We start from the raw sequence: 17,252 nt of genomic DNA, 5'->3' as shown, positions 1-17,252 counted from the left end.
AGTCCCTGCCAATTTTCCGAAAACGTCCAAAACCCTCAAATGTCTGAAACACTTCAAAGAGTATCTGAAATAAGACATGTCAGTCTAGTCATGTCAGTCCACCCCTTTTTCCTACTAGCTCTGACTTTGCTGATAACTTATTTATTGAGGGAAAATGTACAGTCGTGGCCAAAAGTCTTGAGAATGACACGAATATTAATTTTCACAAAGTCTGCTGCCTCAGTTTGTATGATGGCAAATTGCATATACTCCAGAATGTTATGAAGAGTGATCAGATGAATTTCAATTAATTGCAGTCCCTCTTTGCCATGCAAATGAACTGAATCCCCAAAAAACATTTCCACTGCATTTCAGCTTTGCCACAAAAGGACCAGCTGACATCATGTCAGTGATTCTCTCGTTAACACAGGTGTGAGTGTTGACGAGGACAAGGCTGGAGATCACTCTGTCATGCTGATTGAGTTCGAATAACAGACTGGAAGCTTCAAAAGGAGGGTGGTGCTTGGAATCATTGTTCTTCCTCTGTCAACCATGGTTACCTGCAAGGAAACACGTGCCGTCATCATTGCTTTGCACAAAAAGGGCTTCACAGGCAAGGATATTGCTGCCAGTAAGATTTCATATGAATCAACCATTTATCAGATCATCAAGAACTTCAAGGACCCAAACTGCTACAGACCTATATCTATCCTACCCTGCCTTTCTAAGGTCTTCGAAAGCCAAGTCAACAAACAGATTACCGACCATCTCGAATCCCACCATACCTTCTCCGCTATGCAATCTGGTTTCAGAGCTGGTCATGGGTGCACCTCAGCCACGCTCAAGGTCATAAACGATATCTTAACCGCTATCGATAGGAAACAGTACTGTGCAGCCATATTCATTGACCTGGCCAAGGCTTTTGACTCTGTCAATCACCACATCCTCATCGGCAGACTCGACAGCCTTGGTTTCTCTAATGATTGCCTCGCCTGGTTCACCAACTACTTCTCTGATCGAGTTCAGTGTGTCAAATCGGAGGGTCTGTTGTCCGGACCTCTGGCAGTCTCTATGGGGGTGCCACAGGGTTCAATTCTTGGACCGACTCTCTTCTCTGTATACATCAATGATGTCGCTCTTGCTGCTGGTGAGTCTCTGATCCACCTCTACGCAGACGACACTATTCTGTATACTTCTGGCCCTTCTCTTGACACTGTGTTAACAACCCTCCAGGCGAGCTTCAATGCCATACAACTCTCCTTCCGTGGCCTCCAATTGCTCTTAAATACAAGTTAAACTAAATGCATGCTCTTCAACCGATCGCTGCCTGCACCTGCCCGCCTGTCCAGCATCACTACTCTGGACGGCTCTGACTTAGAATATGTGGACAACTACAAATACCTAGGTGTCTGGTTAGACTGTAAACTCTCCTTCCAGACTCACATCAAGCATCTCCAATCCAAAGTTAAATCTAGAATCGGCTTCCTATTCCGCAACAAAGCATCCTTCACTCATGCTGCCAAACATACCCTTGTAAAACTGACCATCCTACCAATCCTCGACTTCGGTGATGTCATTTACAAAATAGCCTCCAAAACCCTACTCAATAAATTGGATGCAGTCTATCACAGTGCCATCCGTTTTGTCACCAAAGCCCCATATACTACCCACCACTGCGACCTGTACGCTCTCGTTGGCTGGCCCTCGCTTCACACTCGTCGCCAAACCCACTGGCTCCAGGTCATCTACAAGACCCTGCTAGGTAAAGTCCCCCCTTATCTCAGCTCGCTGGTCACCATAGCAACGCCCACCCGTAGCACGCGCTCCAGCAGGTATATCTCTCTGGTCACCCCCAAAACCAATTCTTCCCTTGGCCGCCTCTCCTTCCAGTTCTCTGCTGCCAATGACTGGAACGAACTACAAAAATCTCTGAAACTGGAAACACTTATCTCCCTCACTAGCTTTAAGCACCAGCTGTCAGAGCAGCTCATAGATTACTGCACCTGTACATAGCCCATCTATAATTTAGCCCAAACAACTACCTCTTTACCTACTGTATTTATTTATTTTGCTCCTTTGCACCCCATTATTTCTATCTCTACTTTGCACCTTCTTCCACTGCAAACCAACCATTCCAGTGTTATTTTTTTTACTTGCTATATTGTATTTACTTCGCCACCATGGCCTTTTTATATATTTTTTTATTTATTTATATATATATTTTGTTTGCCCTCACCTCCCTTATCTCACCTCACTTGCTCATATTGTATATAGACTTATTTTCACTGTATTATTGACTGTATGTTTGTTTTACTCCATGTGTAACTATGTGTTGTTGTATGTGTCGAACTGCTTTGCTTTATCTTGGCCAGGTCGCAATTGTAAATGAGAACGTGTTCTCAATTTGCCTACCTGGTTAAATAAAGGTGAAATAAATAAATAAATAAAAAAGGAGAGCGCTTCAATTGTTGTGAAGAAGGCTTCAGGTTGCCCAAGAAAGTCCAGCAATCGCCAGGACCGTCTCCTAAAGTTGATTCAGCTGCGGGATCGGGGCACCACCAGTACAGAGCTTGCTCAGGAATGGCAGCAGGCAGGTGTGAGTGCATCTGTACGCACAGTGAGGCAAAGACTTTTGGAGGATGGCCTGGTGTCAAAAAGTGCAGCAGAGAAGCCACTTCTCTCCAAGAAAAACATCAGGGACAGACTGATATTCTGCGAAAGGTACAGGGATTGGACTGCTGAGGACTGGGGTAAAGTCATTTTCTCTGATGAATCCCTTTTCCAATTGTTTGGGGCATCCGGAAAAAAGCTTATCCGGAGAAGACGAGGTGAGCGCTACCATCAGTCCTGTGTCATGCCAACAGTAAAGCATTCTGAGACCATTCATGTGTGGGGTTGCTTGTCAGCCAAGGGAGTGGGCTCACTCACAATTTTGCCTAAGAACACAGCCATGAATAAGAATGGTACCAACACATCCTCTGAGAGCAACTTCTCCCAACCATCCAGGAACAGTTTGGTGACGAACAATGCCTTTTCCAGCATGATGGAGCACCTTGCCATAAGGCAAAAGTGATAACTAAGTGGCTCGGGGAACAAAACATTGATATTTTGTGTCAATGGCCAGGAAACTACCCAGAACTTAATTGCATTGAGAACTTGTGGTTAATCCTCAAGAGGCGGGTAGACAAACAAAAACCCCACAAATTCTGACAAACTCCAAGCATTGATTATGCAAGAATGGGCTGCCATCAGTCAGGATGTGGCCCAGACGTTAATTGACAGCATGCCAGGGTGGATTGCAGAGGTCTTGAAAAAGAAAGATCAACACAGCAAATATTGACTCTTTGCATCAACTGCATGTAATTGTCAATAAAGCCTTTGAAACTTATGAAATGCTTGTAATTATACTTCAGTATTCCATAGTAACACCTGACAAAAATATCTAAAGACACTGATGCAGCAGACTTTGTGAAAATTAATATTTGTGATTAATATTTGTCTCAAAACGTTTGGCCACGACTGTACTTACTACGACTAAGATATGTGGTTTTCTCACCTAGCTATCTTAAGATGAATGCACTGTAATTCGCTCTGGAGAAGAGCATCTGCTAAATTACTCAAATGTAAATGGACCTCACCCGGGGTGTGTGTGTGTGTGTGTGTGTGTGAGAGAGAGAGAGTTTGTGATTGGATCTCAGTTTATTATTAGTGTGTATTTTTGCAGGTGTGTCTATTTTTCAGGTTGTGTGTTCTGAAGTTGGCAGGAACACTTGTGGTTTTCCAAAGAAGATGTTGGAGACTGCTGTGCTGTTTCAACCTTTTCCACTCCTGATTTCACTCTGGCAGAAGGGATAGTGACTGCCCAAAAAGCTTTCAGCCTTACTCAGCAGCTGGGATGTGACACTCAGGCTCGGGATGCTGGGAAGCTCACTGTTTGTGGTTCGGCATATGGCAGCCTGCGTTATTAACCATGCAATAGGCGTATTCACTCTTCCTGTTCAACTACATTAACAATACACATTGTCAAAGGGCAGGGAATGATCTGAGAGATTTCACAAGGGACACGAGGGTGTGCGTTGAAGGAGGACGTTTTATTAACACAAGGCAGCAGGAGGAGTATCTGTCAGAAACAGAGCCTCATGCTGAATGATGTCATTGTACAGATCTGGTGTGATACAAGCTGATAGGATATTAACTGGCCGGTGGTCATTTACTGTCACAGTGGGCAAACAGATGCTGGGCCTGCCACTCTCATATCCGCATGCTGAAAGTCTCAATGGGGGAGGGTTCCTCCTGCATCCCTCTCCTCCTCCTTCTATTGAACCATATGCAAATGCTTTCACTAGAATCACCATCTGCAATTAGAGCTGCAGGGTGAATGAGTGTGTGGCAACAGGGTGTATATTAGCCACGTCTCTCACAGACCCCTGGGAATTCTTTCTGTCTCTCCTATATGTCTTTCAGAATTGGTTGGACCCCTCCAAGGAGATCAAGAAGCAGATGCGCAGTGAGTATCCTCGGCCCACACGCAGCACACACATCAGGGTTCGAGTCCTGAATGCTGATTGGCTGAAAGCCGTGGTATATCAGACCATATACAGTGGGAATGACAAAATGATGCTATTTACTGGTCTAATTATGTTGGTAAACAATTTATAATAGCTATAAGGCACTTCGGGGTTTGTGGTATATGGCCATTATATCATGGCTAAGGGCTGCATCCAGGCACCTGTTGCGTCATACCTAAGAACAGCCCTTAGCCGTGGAATAATGACCATATACCACACCTCTCCTGGCCTTATTGCTTAATTATATACTGTTTGTATATGGAATCTGCTAAATACTTATGCAGTAGAATGATAAGCTTTAGTCCCATTATGCAAGATAATATAATGAGTTTGTTTAACATAAGTGTATTACTATGCTGTTGCTGGAGCCTGTTGACACAAATAGATCTTTATTGTGACACATGTTATGGGGATTTTATGACTATGTCATACATATGACCCCACTGTCCGAGGGTGTCTCAGGGGGTGTTGGGATACGCACATTTCCAATTCCCACATGTGTTTTAATACACACTTGTACATGTGTGAAATAAGACAAATATAAGCAACCTCCTAATTTTTACTATTATTATTATTATTATTGTTGTTATTATTACTACTGTTATTATTGCATGTGTGTCACTCACACCTCTGTGATACATGTCCAGTCCACATGGGGAGTAAACTCATCACATCTCCTGTGTCGCTCCTCAGCTGCTCCCTGGCACTTTGCCTTCTCTGTCAAGTTCTACCCTCCAGACCCCTCCCAGTTGACAGAGGACATCACCAGGTACTGTTGTACTGCAGGGAAGTGTGAAGAGGCCCCCATAGCATTCTCACATACTGTTTTTATATACACACACACATACTGTACATACATATAAACTGGCAGCACGCAAAGTCTCTCATAATTATCAGTTCTCACATTGAACTATCTCTGTCAAACAACAAACGTTTGTGCAGAAATACTTTTTACGATTTGAAATCATTTACAGGGCATATTTCACTGCAAAGGATTCAAAAACATACTCTATTTAGAGGTTTAGCTACATTTGAAGTTCCACTGGCTGTAATGGATTAACACCTCAACATTCTCATTGGAGCTTGCCTTTGGTGAGACCTTATTTGAACTGGTTCCTCTCCCCCTGTCTTGCCCCCCCCTCTCTCCCCCTCTTTTATGACAGGTACTACCTGTGTCTTCAGCTGAGAGATGACATGTTGTCAGGCCGTCTACCCTGCTCCTTCGTGACCCACGCCCTGCTGGGTTCCTACGCCGTGCAGGCCGAGCTGGGAGACTATGACACCGATGACCACGGTCCCGACTACGTGAGCGACTTCCGCTTCGCACCCAATCAGACGCGAGAGCTGGAGGAGAGGGTCATGGAGCTCCATCGTAACTACAGGTAGGAGTTATGGTCATGGTCAAGAGTATCTTCTGACCACCAGAAAAATGATAGGGCCTTGACTATGATCACATGATCAGAATAAATGCTCTTGGCCCAGTTAGGTTTATTTCAGTTGCATGTTTGTAGTAAATCCATTTTGGTTACATCCAGTGGTGTAGTGGTGCCTGGAGAAATGGGTATACTCAGATCAAACGGCCCGCCTGGCAAAGGAGAGCGCCTTGTTTCAAAATTATATGTTTTCCTCTTGTTTTTTCAGGTAAAAAAAATTCTAATTAAATACAAAAATGTGATGTCCTTCGTCCACAACAATGCTCTTAAACAATATCAGGATTTTTTTTTTGATGTTTGGAAATTTTTGTGGGGGTGTCACGTTCCTGACCTGTTTTCCTTGTTTTTGTATGCGTTTAGTTGGTCAGGGCGTGAGTTGGGATGCGCATTCTATGTTATGTGTTTCTATGTTTAGGTTCATTGTCTATTGGCCTGATATGGTTCTCAATCAGGGACAGGTGTTTTACGTTTCCTCTGATTGAGAACCATATTAAGGTAGGTTGTTCACACTGTTTGTTTGTGGGTGATTGTTCCTGTGTCTGTGGCACCACACGGGACTGTTTCGTTTTCGTTCGTTCGTTTGGTTAGTCTGTTCCTGTTCGTGCGTTCTTCGTGTTTTATTGTAAGTTCACATGTTCAGGTCTGTCTACGTCGTTTTGTTGTTTTGTAATTTTCCAAGTGTTTTTTCGTGTTCATCTTTGCTTTAATAAATATTCATCATGTCTTCACAACACGCTGCATTTTGGTCTGATCCCTACTCCTCCTCTTCAGATGAAGAGGAGGAGAGAAATCGTTACAGAATTACCTACCAACCAAGGACCAAGCGGCGTGGGAGAAAGCCACAGCGCACGAAGGAGGAATGGACATGGGAGGATGTTTTGGACGGCAAGGGTTGCTACACATGGGAGGAGATCCTGGCTGGAAAAGATCACCTCCCATGGGAACAGCTGGAGGCAATTAGGAGAGCAGAGGCAACCGGAGAGAGGAACCGGCGTTATGAAGGTACGCGGCTAGCACGGAAGCCTGTGAGTCAAGCCCAAAAATGTATTGGGGAGGGGGGGCTACAAGGGAGTGTGGCGAAGTCAGGTAGGAGACCTGCGCCAACTCTCCTGTACGTGTGCTTAGCCCGGTGCGGGTTATTCCACCTCCCCGCACTGGCAGGGCTAGATTGAGTATTGAGCCGGATGTCATGAAGCCGGCCCAACGCATCTGGCCACCAGTGCGTCTCCTCGGGCCGGCATACATGGCACCAGCCTTACGCATGGTGTCCCCGGATCGCCTACATAGCCCAGTGCGGGTTATACCACCTCCCCGCACTGGTCGGGCTACGGGGAGCATACAACCAGGTAAGGTTGGGCAGGCTCAGTGCTCAAGGGAGCCAGTACGCCTGCATGGTCCGGTATATCCGGCGCCACCTCCCCGCCCCAGCCCAGTACCACCAGTGCTTACACCATGCACCAGGCTTCCTGTGCATCTCCAGAGCCCTGTTCCTCCTCCACGCACTAGCCCTATGGTGCGTGTCTTCAGTCCGGTACCACCAGTTCCGGCACCACGCACCAAGCTTCCTGTGCGTCTCCAGAGCCCTGTTCCTCCTCCACGCACTAGCCCTGTGGTGCCTGTCTCCAGCCCTGTACCTCCAGTTCCGGTACCATGCACCAAGCCTCCTGTGCGCCTCCAAAGTCCTGTGCGTCCTGTTGCTGCTCCCCGCACTAGCCTGAAGGTGCGTGTCCTTAGCCCGGTACCTCCAGTTCCGGCACCACGCACCAGGCCTACAGTGCGCCTCAGCCGGCCAGAGTCTGCCGTCTGCCCAGCGGCGCCTGAACTGCCCGTCTGCACAACGCCGTCTGAACTGTCCGTCTGCCAAGCGCCGCCTGAACTGCCCGTCTGTACTGAGCCTTCAAACCCGCCCGTCTGTACTGAGCCTTCAACGCCGCCCGTCTGTCCTGAGCCTTCAGAGCCGTCTGCCAGACAGGAGCCGCTAGAGCCGCCCGCCAGACAGGAGCCGCTAGAGCCGCCCGCCAGACAGGAGCCGCTAGAGCCGCCCGCCAGACAGGAGCCGCTAGAGCCGCCCGCCAGACAGGAGCCGCTAGAGCCGCCCGCCAGACAGGAGTCGCTAGAGCCTTCCGCCAGACAGGAGCAGCCAGAGCCTTCCGCCAGACAGGAGCAGCCAGAGCCTTCCGCCAGACAGGAGCAGCCAGAGCCGCCAGCAAGCCAGGATCCGCCAGAGCCGCCAGCCAGCCAGGATCCGCCAGAGCCGCCAGCCAGCCAGGATCCGCCAGAGCCGCCAGCCAGCCAGGATCCGCCAGAGCCGCCAGCCAGCCAGGATCCGCCAGAGCCGCCAGCCAGCCAAGATCCGCCAGAGCCGCCAGCCAGCCAGGATCCGCCAGAGCCGCCAGCCAGCCAGGATCCGCCAGAGCCGCCAGCCAGCCAGGATCCGCCAGAGCCGCCAGCCAGCCAGGATCCGCCAGAGCCGCCAGCCAGCCAGGATCCGCCAGAGCCGCCAGCCAGCCAGGATCCGCCAGAGCCAGCCAGTCCGGTGTTGCCCCTCAGTCCGGTGTTGCCCCTCAGTCCGGTGTTGCCCCTCAGTCCGGTGTTGCCCCTCAGTCCGGTGTTGCCCCTCAGTCCGGTGTTGCCCCTCAGTCCGGTGTTGCCCCTCAGTCCGGTGTTGCCCCTCAGTCCGGTGCTGCTCCTCAGTCCGGTGCTGCTCCTCAGTCCGGTGCTGCTCCTCAGTCCGGTGCTGCCCCTTAGTCCGGTGCTGCCCCTTAATCCGGTGGGGTTAATTTGGAGGGTGGCCACTTGGAGGAGGCTACGGAAGCGGGGTTTGACTATGGTGGGGTGGGGACCGCGTCCGGAGCCGGAGCCGCCACCGTGGACAGATGACCACCCAGACCATCCCCTAGACTTTAGGTGGTGCGCCCGGAGTTTGCACCCTGAGGGGGGGGGGGGGGTTCTGTCACGTTCCTGACCTGTTTTCCATGTTTTTTTTGTGTTTAGTTGGTCAGGGCGTGAGTTGGGGTGGGCATTCTATGTTATGTGTTTCTATGTTTAGGTTCATTGTCTATTGGCCTGATATGGTTCTCAATCAGGGACAGGTGTTTTACGTTTCCTTTGATTGAGAACCATATTTAAGGTAGGTTGTTCACACTGTTTGTTTGTGGGTGATTGTTCCTGTGTCTGTGGCACCACACGGGACTGTTTCGTTTTCGTTTGTTCGTTTGGTTAGTCTGTTCCTGTTCGTGCGTTCTTCGTGTTTTATTGTAAGTTCACATGTTCAGGTCTGTCTACGTCGTTTTGTAATTTTCCAAGTGTTTTTTCGTGTTCGTCTTTGCTTTAATAAATATTCATCATGTCTTCACAACACGCTGCATTTTGGTCTGATCCCTACTCCTTCTCTTCAGATGAAGAGGAGGAGAGAAACCGTTACAGGGGGAGGGTGTAGTTGCCCTTAAATTCAGTTGTGCACCTATCAAGAGACAGTTTGGCTAGCGTTGTTCCTGTAGGCCAACTGTACAACAATGTTGGCCTACAGAGTACATGCGATGGCAGAGTTTGAAAAACAAGTGCCCTCCCATTGATACAAATCATCACGATATCATTCTGCCAGGAGACATTCTTTGCAGTCAGCATTTAATTGGGAAGTTCTTTTGTGAAAGCCTTTAGAAATATTCATTCAAACAGAGCATGTTGACTGAATTGCACATCGCAAAGATTTAACTAAGTGTAACAGGCAGAAAATAGCTGTTTTTGTAGGGTTTTTCTCAGATCAACCTTGGGAGGTTGAGTAACAACCAGAGCTGCGTCTCTATTACAACCAGAGCTGCGTCTCTCAACAAACAAAAATAAAGAATGACACCTGTTACTGTGTTCATGGAGTCTGTATAAGGGCTGGCAGGGACTAAAACAATAGAAGTAGTCTGCAAACGTTGTCACGGTAATATTCTCCTTTGAATGGCTAATTAGGCATAAATGTTCATATTAACAAATCAAATCAAAGTTTATTTGTCACGTGCGCTGAATACAACAGGTTTGACCTTACAGTGAAATGCTTACTTAAAGGCTCTAACCAATAGTGCAAAAAAGGTATTAGGTGAACAATAGGTAAGTAAAGAAATAAAACAACAGTAAAAAGACAGGCTATATACAGTAGCGAGGCTACATACAGACACCGGTTAGTCAGGCTGATTGAGGTATAATGTACATGTAGATATGGTTAAAGTGACTATGCATATAAGATGAACAGAGAGTAGCAGTAGTGTAAAAAAGGGGTGGGTGGGATACAATGCAGATAGCCCGGTTAGCCACTGTGCGGGAGCACTGGTTGGTCGGCCCAGTTGAGGTAGTATCTCCGTGAATGTATAGTTAAAGTTACTATGCATATATGATAAACAGAAAGTAGCAGCAGCGTAAAAAGAGGGGTTGGGGGGGGGGGCACACAATGCAGTAGTGCGGGTAGCCATTTGATTACCTGTTCAGGAGTCTTATGGCTTGGGGGTAAAACATGTTGAGAAGCCTTTTTGTCCTAGACTTGGCACTCCGGTACCGCTTGCCATGCGGTAGTAGAGAGAACAGTCTATGACTGGGGTGGCTGGGGTCTTTGACAATTTTTAGGGCCTTCCTCTGACACCGCCTGGTGTAGAGGTCCTGGATGGCAGGCAGCTTAGCCCCAGTGATGTACTGGGCCGTACGTACTACCCTCTGTAGTGCCTAGTAGTGATGCTAGTCGGGCGGGCAGGTGCAGGGCAGCAATCAGTTGAAGAGCATGCATTTAGTTTTACTAGCATTTAAAAGCAGTTGGAGGCCATGGAAGGAGAGTTGTATGGCAGTGAAGCTTGTTTGGAGGTTTGTTAACACAGTGTTCAAAGAAGGGCCAGATGTATACAGAATGGTGTCGTCTGCGTAGAGGTGGATCAGATAACCACCAGCAGCAAGAGCGACATCATTGATATATACAGAGAAAAGAGTTGGCCCGAGAATTGAACCCTGTGGCACCCTAATAGAGACTGCCAGAGGTCCGGACAACAGGCCCTCTGATTTGACACACTGAACTCTACCTGAGAAGGAGTTGGTGAACCAGGCAAGGCAGTCATTTGAGAAACCAAGGCTATTGAGTCTGCCGATAAGAATGCAGTGATTTACAGAGTTGAAAGCCTTGGCCAGGTCGATGAAGACGGCTGCACAGTACTGTCTTTTATCGATGGCGGTTATGATACCGTTTAGGACCTTGAGCGTGGCTGAGGTGCACCCATGACCAGCTCGGAAACCAGATTGCATAGTGGATAATGTACGGTGGAATTCGACATGGTCGGTGTTCTGTTTGTTAACGTGGCTTTCAAAGATTTTAGAAAGGCAGGGCAGGATGGCTATAGGTCTATAACAGTTTGGGTCTAGAGTGTCTCCCCCTTTGAAGAGGGGGTTGACTGCGGTAGCTTTCCAATCTTTGGGGATCTCAGATGAAACGAAAGAGAGTTTGAACAGGCTAGTAATAGGGGTTGCAACAATTTCGGTGGATAATTTTAGAACGAGAGGGTCCAGATAGTCTAGCCCAGCTGATTTGTAGGGATCCAGATTTTGCAGCTCTTTCAGAACATCAGCTGTCTGGATTTGGGTGAAGGTGAAGCAGGGGGTGCTTGGGCAAGTTTCTGCGGGGGGTGCAGAGCTGTTGGCCTGGGTAAGGGTAGCCAGGTGGAAAGCATGGCCAGCTGTAAAAAATGCTTATTGAAATGATCGATTATCGTGGATTTATCGGTGGTGACAGTGTTTCCTAGCCTCAGTGCAGTGGGCAGCTGGGAGGAGGTGCTCTTATTCTCCATGGACTTTACAGTGTCACATAACATTTTGGAATTAGTGCCTCAGGATGCAAATTTCTGTTTGAATAAGGTAGCCTTAGCATTCCTAACTGACTGTGTATATTGGTTCCTGACTTCCCTGAACAGTTGCATATCGCAGGGGCTATTCGATGCAAATGCAATACGCCACAGGATGTTTTTGTGCTGGTCAAGGGCAGTCAGGTCTGGAGTGAACCAAGGGCTATATCTGTTCTTAGTTCTGCATTTTTTGAACAGGGCATGCTTATTTAAGATGGTGAGAAAAACACTTGTAAAGAGCAACCAGGCATCCTCTACTGACAGGATGAGGTCAATATCCTTCCAGGAAACCCGGGCCAGGTTGATTAGAAAGGCCTGCTCGCTGAAGTGTTTTAGGGTGCGTTTGACAGTGATGAGGCGTGGTCATTTGACCGTGGACCCATTACGGATGCAGGCAATGAGACAGTGATCACTGAGATCCTGGTTGAAGATAGCAGAGGTGTATTTAGAGGGCAAGTTGGTCAGGATGATATCTATGAGGGTGCCCATGGTTACGGATTTAGGATTGTACCCGGTAGGTTTCTTGGTAATTTGTGTGAGATTGAGGGCATCTAGCTTAGATTGTAGGATGGCCGGGGTGTTAAGCATATCCCAGTTTAGGTCACCTAACAGTACGAATTCTGAAGACAGATGGGGGCTAATCAATTCACATTTGGGCACAGCTGGGGGCTGAGGGTGTCTATAACAAGCGGCAACGGTGAGAGACTTATTTTTGGAAAGGTGGAAGCTCGAATAGTTTGACAACAGACCTGGATAGTAAGACAGAACTCTGCAGGCTGTCTCTGCAGTAGATTGTATCTCCGCCCCCTTAGAACTGCCAATCTTGTCGGAAAATGTTGTAGTTGGGGATGGATTTTGGTGGCCTTCCTAAGCCAGGATTCAGACACAGATAGGTCATCAGGGTTGGCGGAGTGTGCTAAAGCAGTGAATAAAACACACTTAGGGAGGAGGCTTCTGATGTTAACATGCATGAAACCAAGGCTTTTACGGTTACAGAAGTCAACAAGTGAGAGTGCCTGGGGAATAGGTGTGGTGCTGGGGGATATTAACCACTACATCACCAGAGGAACAGAGGAGGAGCAGGATAAGGGTACGGCTAAAGGCTATAAGAACTGGTCGTCTAGTGATTTGGGAACAGAGAATAAAAGGAGCAGATTTCTGTGTGTGATAGAATAGATTCAGGGCATAATGTACATACAAGGGTATGGTAGGATGTGAGTACAGTGGAGGTAAACCTAGGCATTGAGTGACGATGAGAGCGGTTGCGTCTCTGGAGGCACCATTTAAGCCAGGTGAGGTCTCCGCATGTGTGGGGGGTGGGACAAAATATCTATCTAAGGCATTTATGGTGGGGCTGGGGGCTCTACAGTGAAATAAAACAATAATAACTAACCTAAACAGCAGTAGACAAGGCATATTGACATTAGGGAGAGGCATGTGTAGCCAACGTTAATCCGAAGGCGAAATGACAGTCATTCAACGGTATGGAACAATCCTTTTCCAGAACAACGATACTCCAACTTAAGTTACTTTCTGAATTCAGCGTCTCTCTACTCGTTATCATTCTCTTACTTTCTCCTCCTTTTGCAACACACTTGCCTGTGCACTCCCTCATGCCACCTCTCCCCAGGACTTTTTTAGAACTGGCCGTGACGTCTCCTGGCTCATAGTAGTCTTGTAAAGTCCCTGAACAGAACAGCAAAGCCATATTCCTAGACTCCGCCACACAAGATTCGGACCAAACTTTTTCAGAGCCTGGTTTGCATACCCAATGTTGCCTTAGTTAGCATTTACTGGTACATATCATAAGTTAAAACGTCTTTCCTTTCCTCCATTACCAACTACCGATGTCGTTCTTCTGTGAGCTGCTCCATGTGCCTACCAGTTGAGAGCTGCACACTCTTGCTGCCTGACAGATGGTATTCCGCTGAAACTACTAGGCTTTGCGTGTGACTCGCATGAATATATTTCATGTGCTTTGCATTTGTGTAGGTTACTTTGTGCATGATTTCTCTATTGTTCTACAGTACATCATTGATACAGCGTATACCTCCACTATACTACTTTGATGCGCATCAGTGGGGATTAAGAAGTGAGTATACGCAATGACCACTGAGTGGGTATAGAGAATATACCTGCATAATAGTCCCCGCTACTCCACGGGTTTCATCTCATCTCTCATCCATATGGAAACATTGGAGCCTGTTGATACAGCTCTACTCAGACAGTGTCCAACAACACACCATACATATGTTGCCAAATGCCACCACATTGCCCTGGCATCTGTCATGGCTGTCTACATGGAGGCCTTGCCAACACTATCAACACTTCCCCAGTCTCAGGGTCTCTTCCCTCCCTGTCCAGGCATGGCAACAGCGCTTGGCTCTTGGCCAAAGGTGGAGGAAGAGACATGGGAATGGATATATCAGGCCTACCACTCTAAAATATGAAATGTGTTCTCCTGTGTGAGTTGATGTATTTTTGTTTCAGGGGTATGACGCCAGCTGACGCAGAAATCAACTTCCTAGAAAATGCTAAGAAGCTATCCATGTATGGGGTGGACCTCCATCATGCCAAGGTATGCTGTTACATCAGCCTGATCACTAGATATTGACTTCGATTTCGGACTTTTGAAAAGGCCCTGAGAACGTTGATATAGGCCTTTCTCGGGACTCACAAGAAAAAACTATTGCCCAGCACTGGGCGCAAATTCATGATGCTCAGAGCCAGAGCGAGCTGCTTAGAACCCTGCTCCACCGCAGTTCACAATGTTCTAGCAAGCCGTGAGAATACTTGATGATACTTTGAGTTGTTTCTGTTTTAACCCTGTAACCACGTGTAATTAACCCTGTAACCATGTGGAATTAAGCCTGTCACCACATGGAATTCATGTGTAAAACATAGATGTTAATCCATAATACTTTGAGTTTCAAATGGAAACTATGAGATTTTATTGGTTACATATGACATTTTGTGAGTATATTTCTATGTGACTGTGCAGGATGATTTATTTTACCCTATACACCAACATATTACTTTATTTCCTCTCCTTCCCTCTCTTCTTCCTCTCTTTTCATCATCCTCTACTCTGCCATGCTGGCTCTTGGCTGCTCCAGGATTCAGAAGGGATTGACATCATGCTGGGTGTATGTGCCAACGGCCTCCTGATATACCGCGACCGCCTGAGGATCAACCGCTTCGCCTGGCCAAAGATTCTCAAGATATCCTACAAGAGGAGCAACTTCTACATCAAGATCCGGCCCGGAGAGGTAAGCTGAACCAAATGAGAGAATGGCTGCACTGTAATTGAGGTTTAACCCCCTTACAAAATGATGCTTTGACACATTTATGCACTCCATTTCTGTTATAACTGGAAATACGACCAGCTAAAGACTGTGTGGAAGCTGATGTGTGACCAGAGAACTAACCACGTAGAATTAAATCAACTTCCTGGAAAATGTTATTTGGACCATTGCTCTGGAACAAGCTGGACTTATCTACATGACAGCTAGCTAGCATTTCCGCCTTCAAAAGAGCAGTACACATAGTTGTACGGTGCGCTTGGATTTGTATGTATGCTACCGCGTATGATGTGTTGGCTGTGATTTTAGATGTGCTTGTGTATGTATGCCAATGGGTATGCTGTATATGTTTTATTGATTATATGGAACCCAGGACTCCCTGGTGAACAGTGGCAAGTATTACTGAGTGGACTATCCTGGCTAAATAAATGCAAATTAAAAATTGTATTCCCCCCACAATTTTGCTGCTCCACAGGCTTAGAATATATAGCCTGCCTCTCTCTCCAAGTCGCTGTTCAGTTCTTGCAGCGCTGCAGCCTCAACCTCTGCAGCCTACTGAGCTGAGCCCCAGCCCAGTGTGACAAGCTGTCTGACCAGGCCTTCTGAAGTGACAGAGCCCCATAGTGAGCCAGTGGAAGAGAGAGATAAAGGGAGCTTTTAACACGGCCAGTGCAGCTGCAGCAGCACACAGAATATAGGGATGAAAAGTATAAATATAGAGCCTTGAAATGCCACCCTCATGTTTGTCCCTGCTGTCTGAACACTGCAGTTTTAGTCCTTTGCTCAGCTCAGTGCAGGAATCTGTCTGGTTGTCACAGGGCTATAATTTCAGGGAGAGCAGATTACTGTAATCTTAGAAAAAAGGGTACCAAAGGGGTTATTCAACTGTCCCCATAAGATAACCCTTTTTGGTTTCAGGTAGAACCCTTTTTGGTTCCAAGTAGAACCATTTTGGGTTCCATGTAATGTAGAACCCTCTTTAGAAAGGTTTCTACATGGAACCCAAAAGGGTTCCACCTGGAACCAAAAAGGGTTATTCAAAGGGTTCTCCTATGGGGACAGCCAGCGAACCCTTAAAGGTTCTAAATAGCACCTTTTTTTCTAAGAGTGTCGTGTGCATACTTGGGAGTGTTAACCATCCGGGGGTTTACAGCAGTGAATAGTTTCACACGGTGTCTTTTTGCTTAGAGCTCATTGCATCGCCTGAGTGACAAGCGGGCCGATTCAGCAAATGTAGTTGATCAGCATATAACTTAAAATTGTGACAGTTTGGAATATGAAATAAAGTGATGATGCATTTCAAGGTTGTGTTTAAGAATGTATCATGTCATTCAAAACTGCTGTCACTCCCTCATACTCTAATCTATGTAACCACAGTAAACACCTGTCCCTCCCTCCCTCCCTCCCTCCCTCCCTCCCTCCCTCCCTCCCTCCCTCTCTCTCTCTCTCTCTCTCTCTGAAACCAGTACGAGCAGTTTGAGAGCACTATTGGCTTCAAGCTTCCAAACCACCGGGCGGCTAAGAGACTGTGGAAGGTCTGCATCGAGCACCATACCTTCTTCAGGTATCTTTTCCCTTCAAGGAGTCGGACTCTCTTAAGTTACACCTAGCAAGCCATTTCTCCTCAATTCCTCTTCATCTTAGGCAGCCAAATATAGCTACCATCTCACCACTCACATCCCCCTGTCCACATCCCTCAGTAGCTTCTTCCCAGCAGCCTACAGCACCTGCTGTATCCCGCTACAGGGGAAGATCAGGAGTGATTAGAGCACAGCTTTGATCAGGGCTCCGTCTCCCTATAGGCACCATCCACAGCAGCATTTTATTTCACAGCAGCCAGCACTACACTGAGGCTCAGGGTGTTTCCCTCTCTGTTTCCTCCTCATGTTACTTTGTATCTCTGGTGTTTCTCTTTCCCTGTTACCTCAGGCTTTGAGGAATTCACAGTAAGGGGAATAGGGAACCACATACAGTAGTATAGAGCAATGTTTTCAACACTGCCCCAGTGCAAAGAACAGAGTCCACTGTTCTCAGCATTTTACAAAGTAATTTACTACATCCAGTAACTAATCTCATACTAACATCTGGTCTTTCTCTCAATCGTAT

At 47.1% G+C, this 17,252-nt stretch overlaps 1 protein-coding gene across 11 annotated transcripts in view; it reads left to right on the top strand.

Annotated features, from left to right (window-relative positions):
• LOC129851140 (band 4.1-like protein 1) overlaps positions 1-17,252 on the top strand; it is a 163,761-nt gene that overhangs the window by 105,793 nt on the left and 40,716 nt on the right. For all 11 annotated transcript variants that reach the window (XM_055917456.1, XM_055917460.1, XM_055917465.1 and 8 more), the window contains exons 5-10: positions 4,444-4,486; positions 5,241-5,316; positions 5,711-5,929; positions 14,335-14,422; positions 14,961-15,113; positions 16,613-16,710. In XM_055917456.1, the coding sequence (XP_055773431.1) occupies positions 4,444-4,486; positions 5,241-5,316; positions 5,711-5,929; positions 14,335-14,422; positions 14,961-15,113; positions 16,613-16,710 (677 nt within the window). The remainder of the gene's footprint in view (positions 1-4,443; positions 4,487-5,240; positions 5,317-5,710; positions 5,930-14,334; positions 14,423-14,960; positions 15,114-16,612; positions 16,711-17,252) is intronic.

The sequence above is a fragment of the Salvelinus fontinalis genome, chromosome 3 (genome assembly GCF_029448725.1).
Source record: "Salvelinus fontinalis isolate EN_2023a chromosome 3, ASM2944872v1, whole genome shotgun sequence".
Taxonomy (NCBI): Eukaryota; Metazoa; Chordata; class Actinopteri; order Salmoniformes; family Salmonidae; genus Salvelinus; species Salvelinus fontinalis.
Note: the sequence above shows the minus strand (reverse complement) of the source record. Positions and strands in the feature narration are given on the sequence as shown.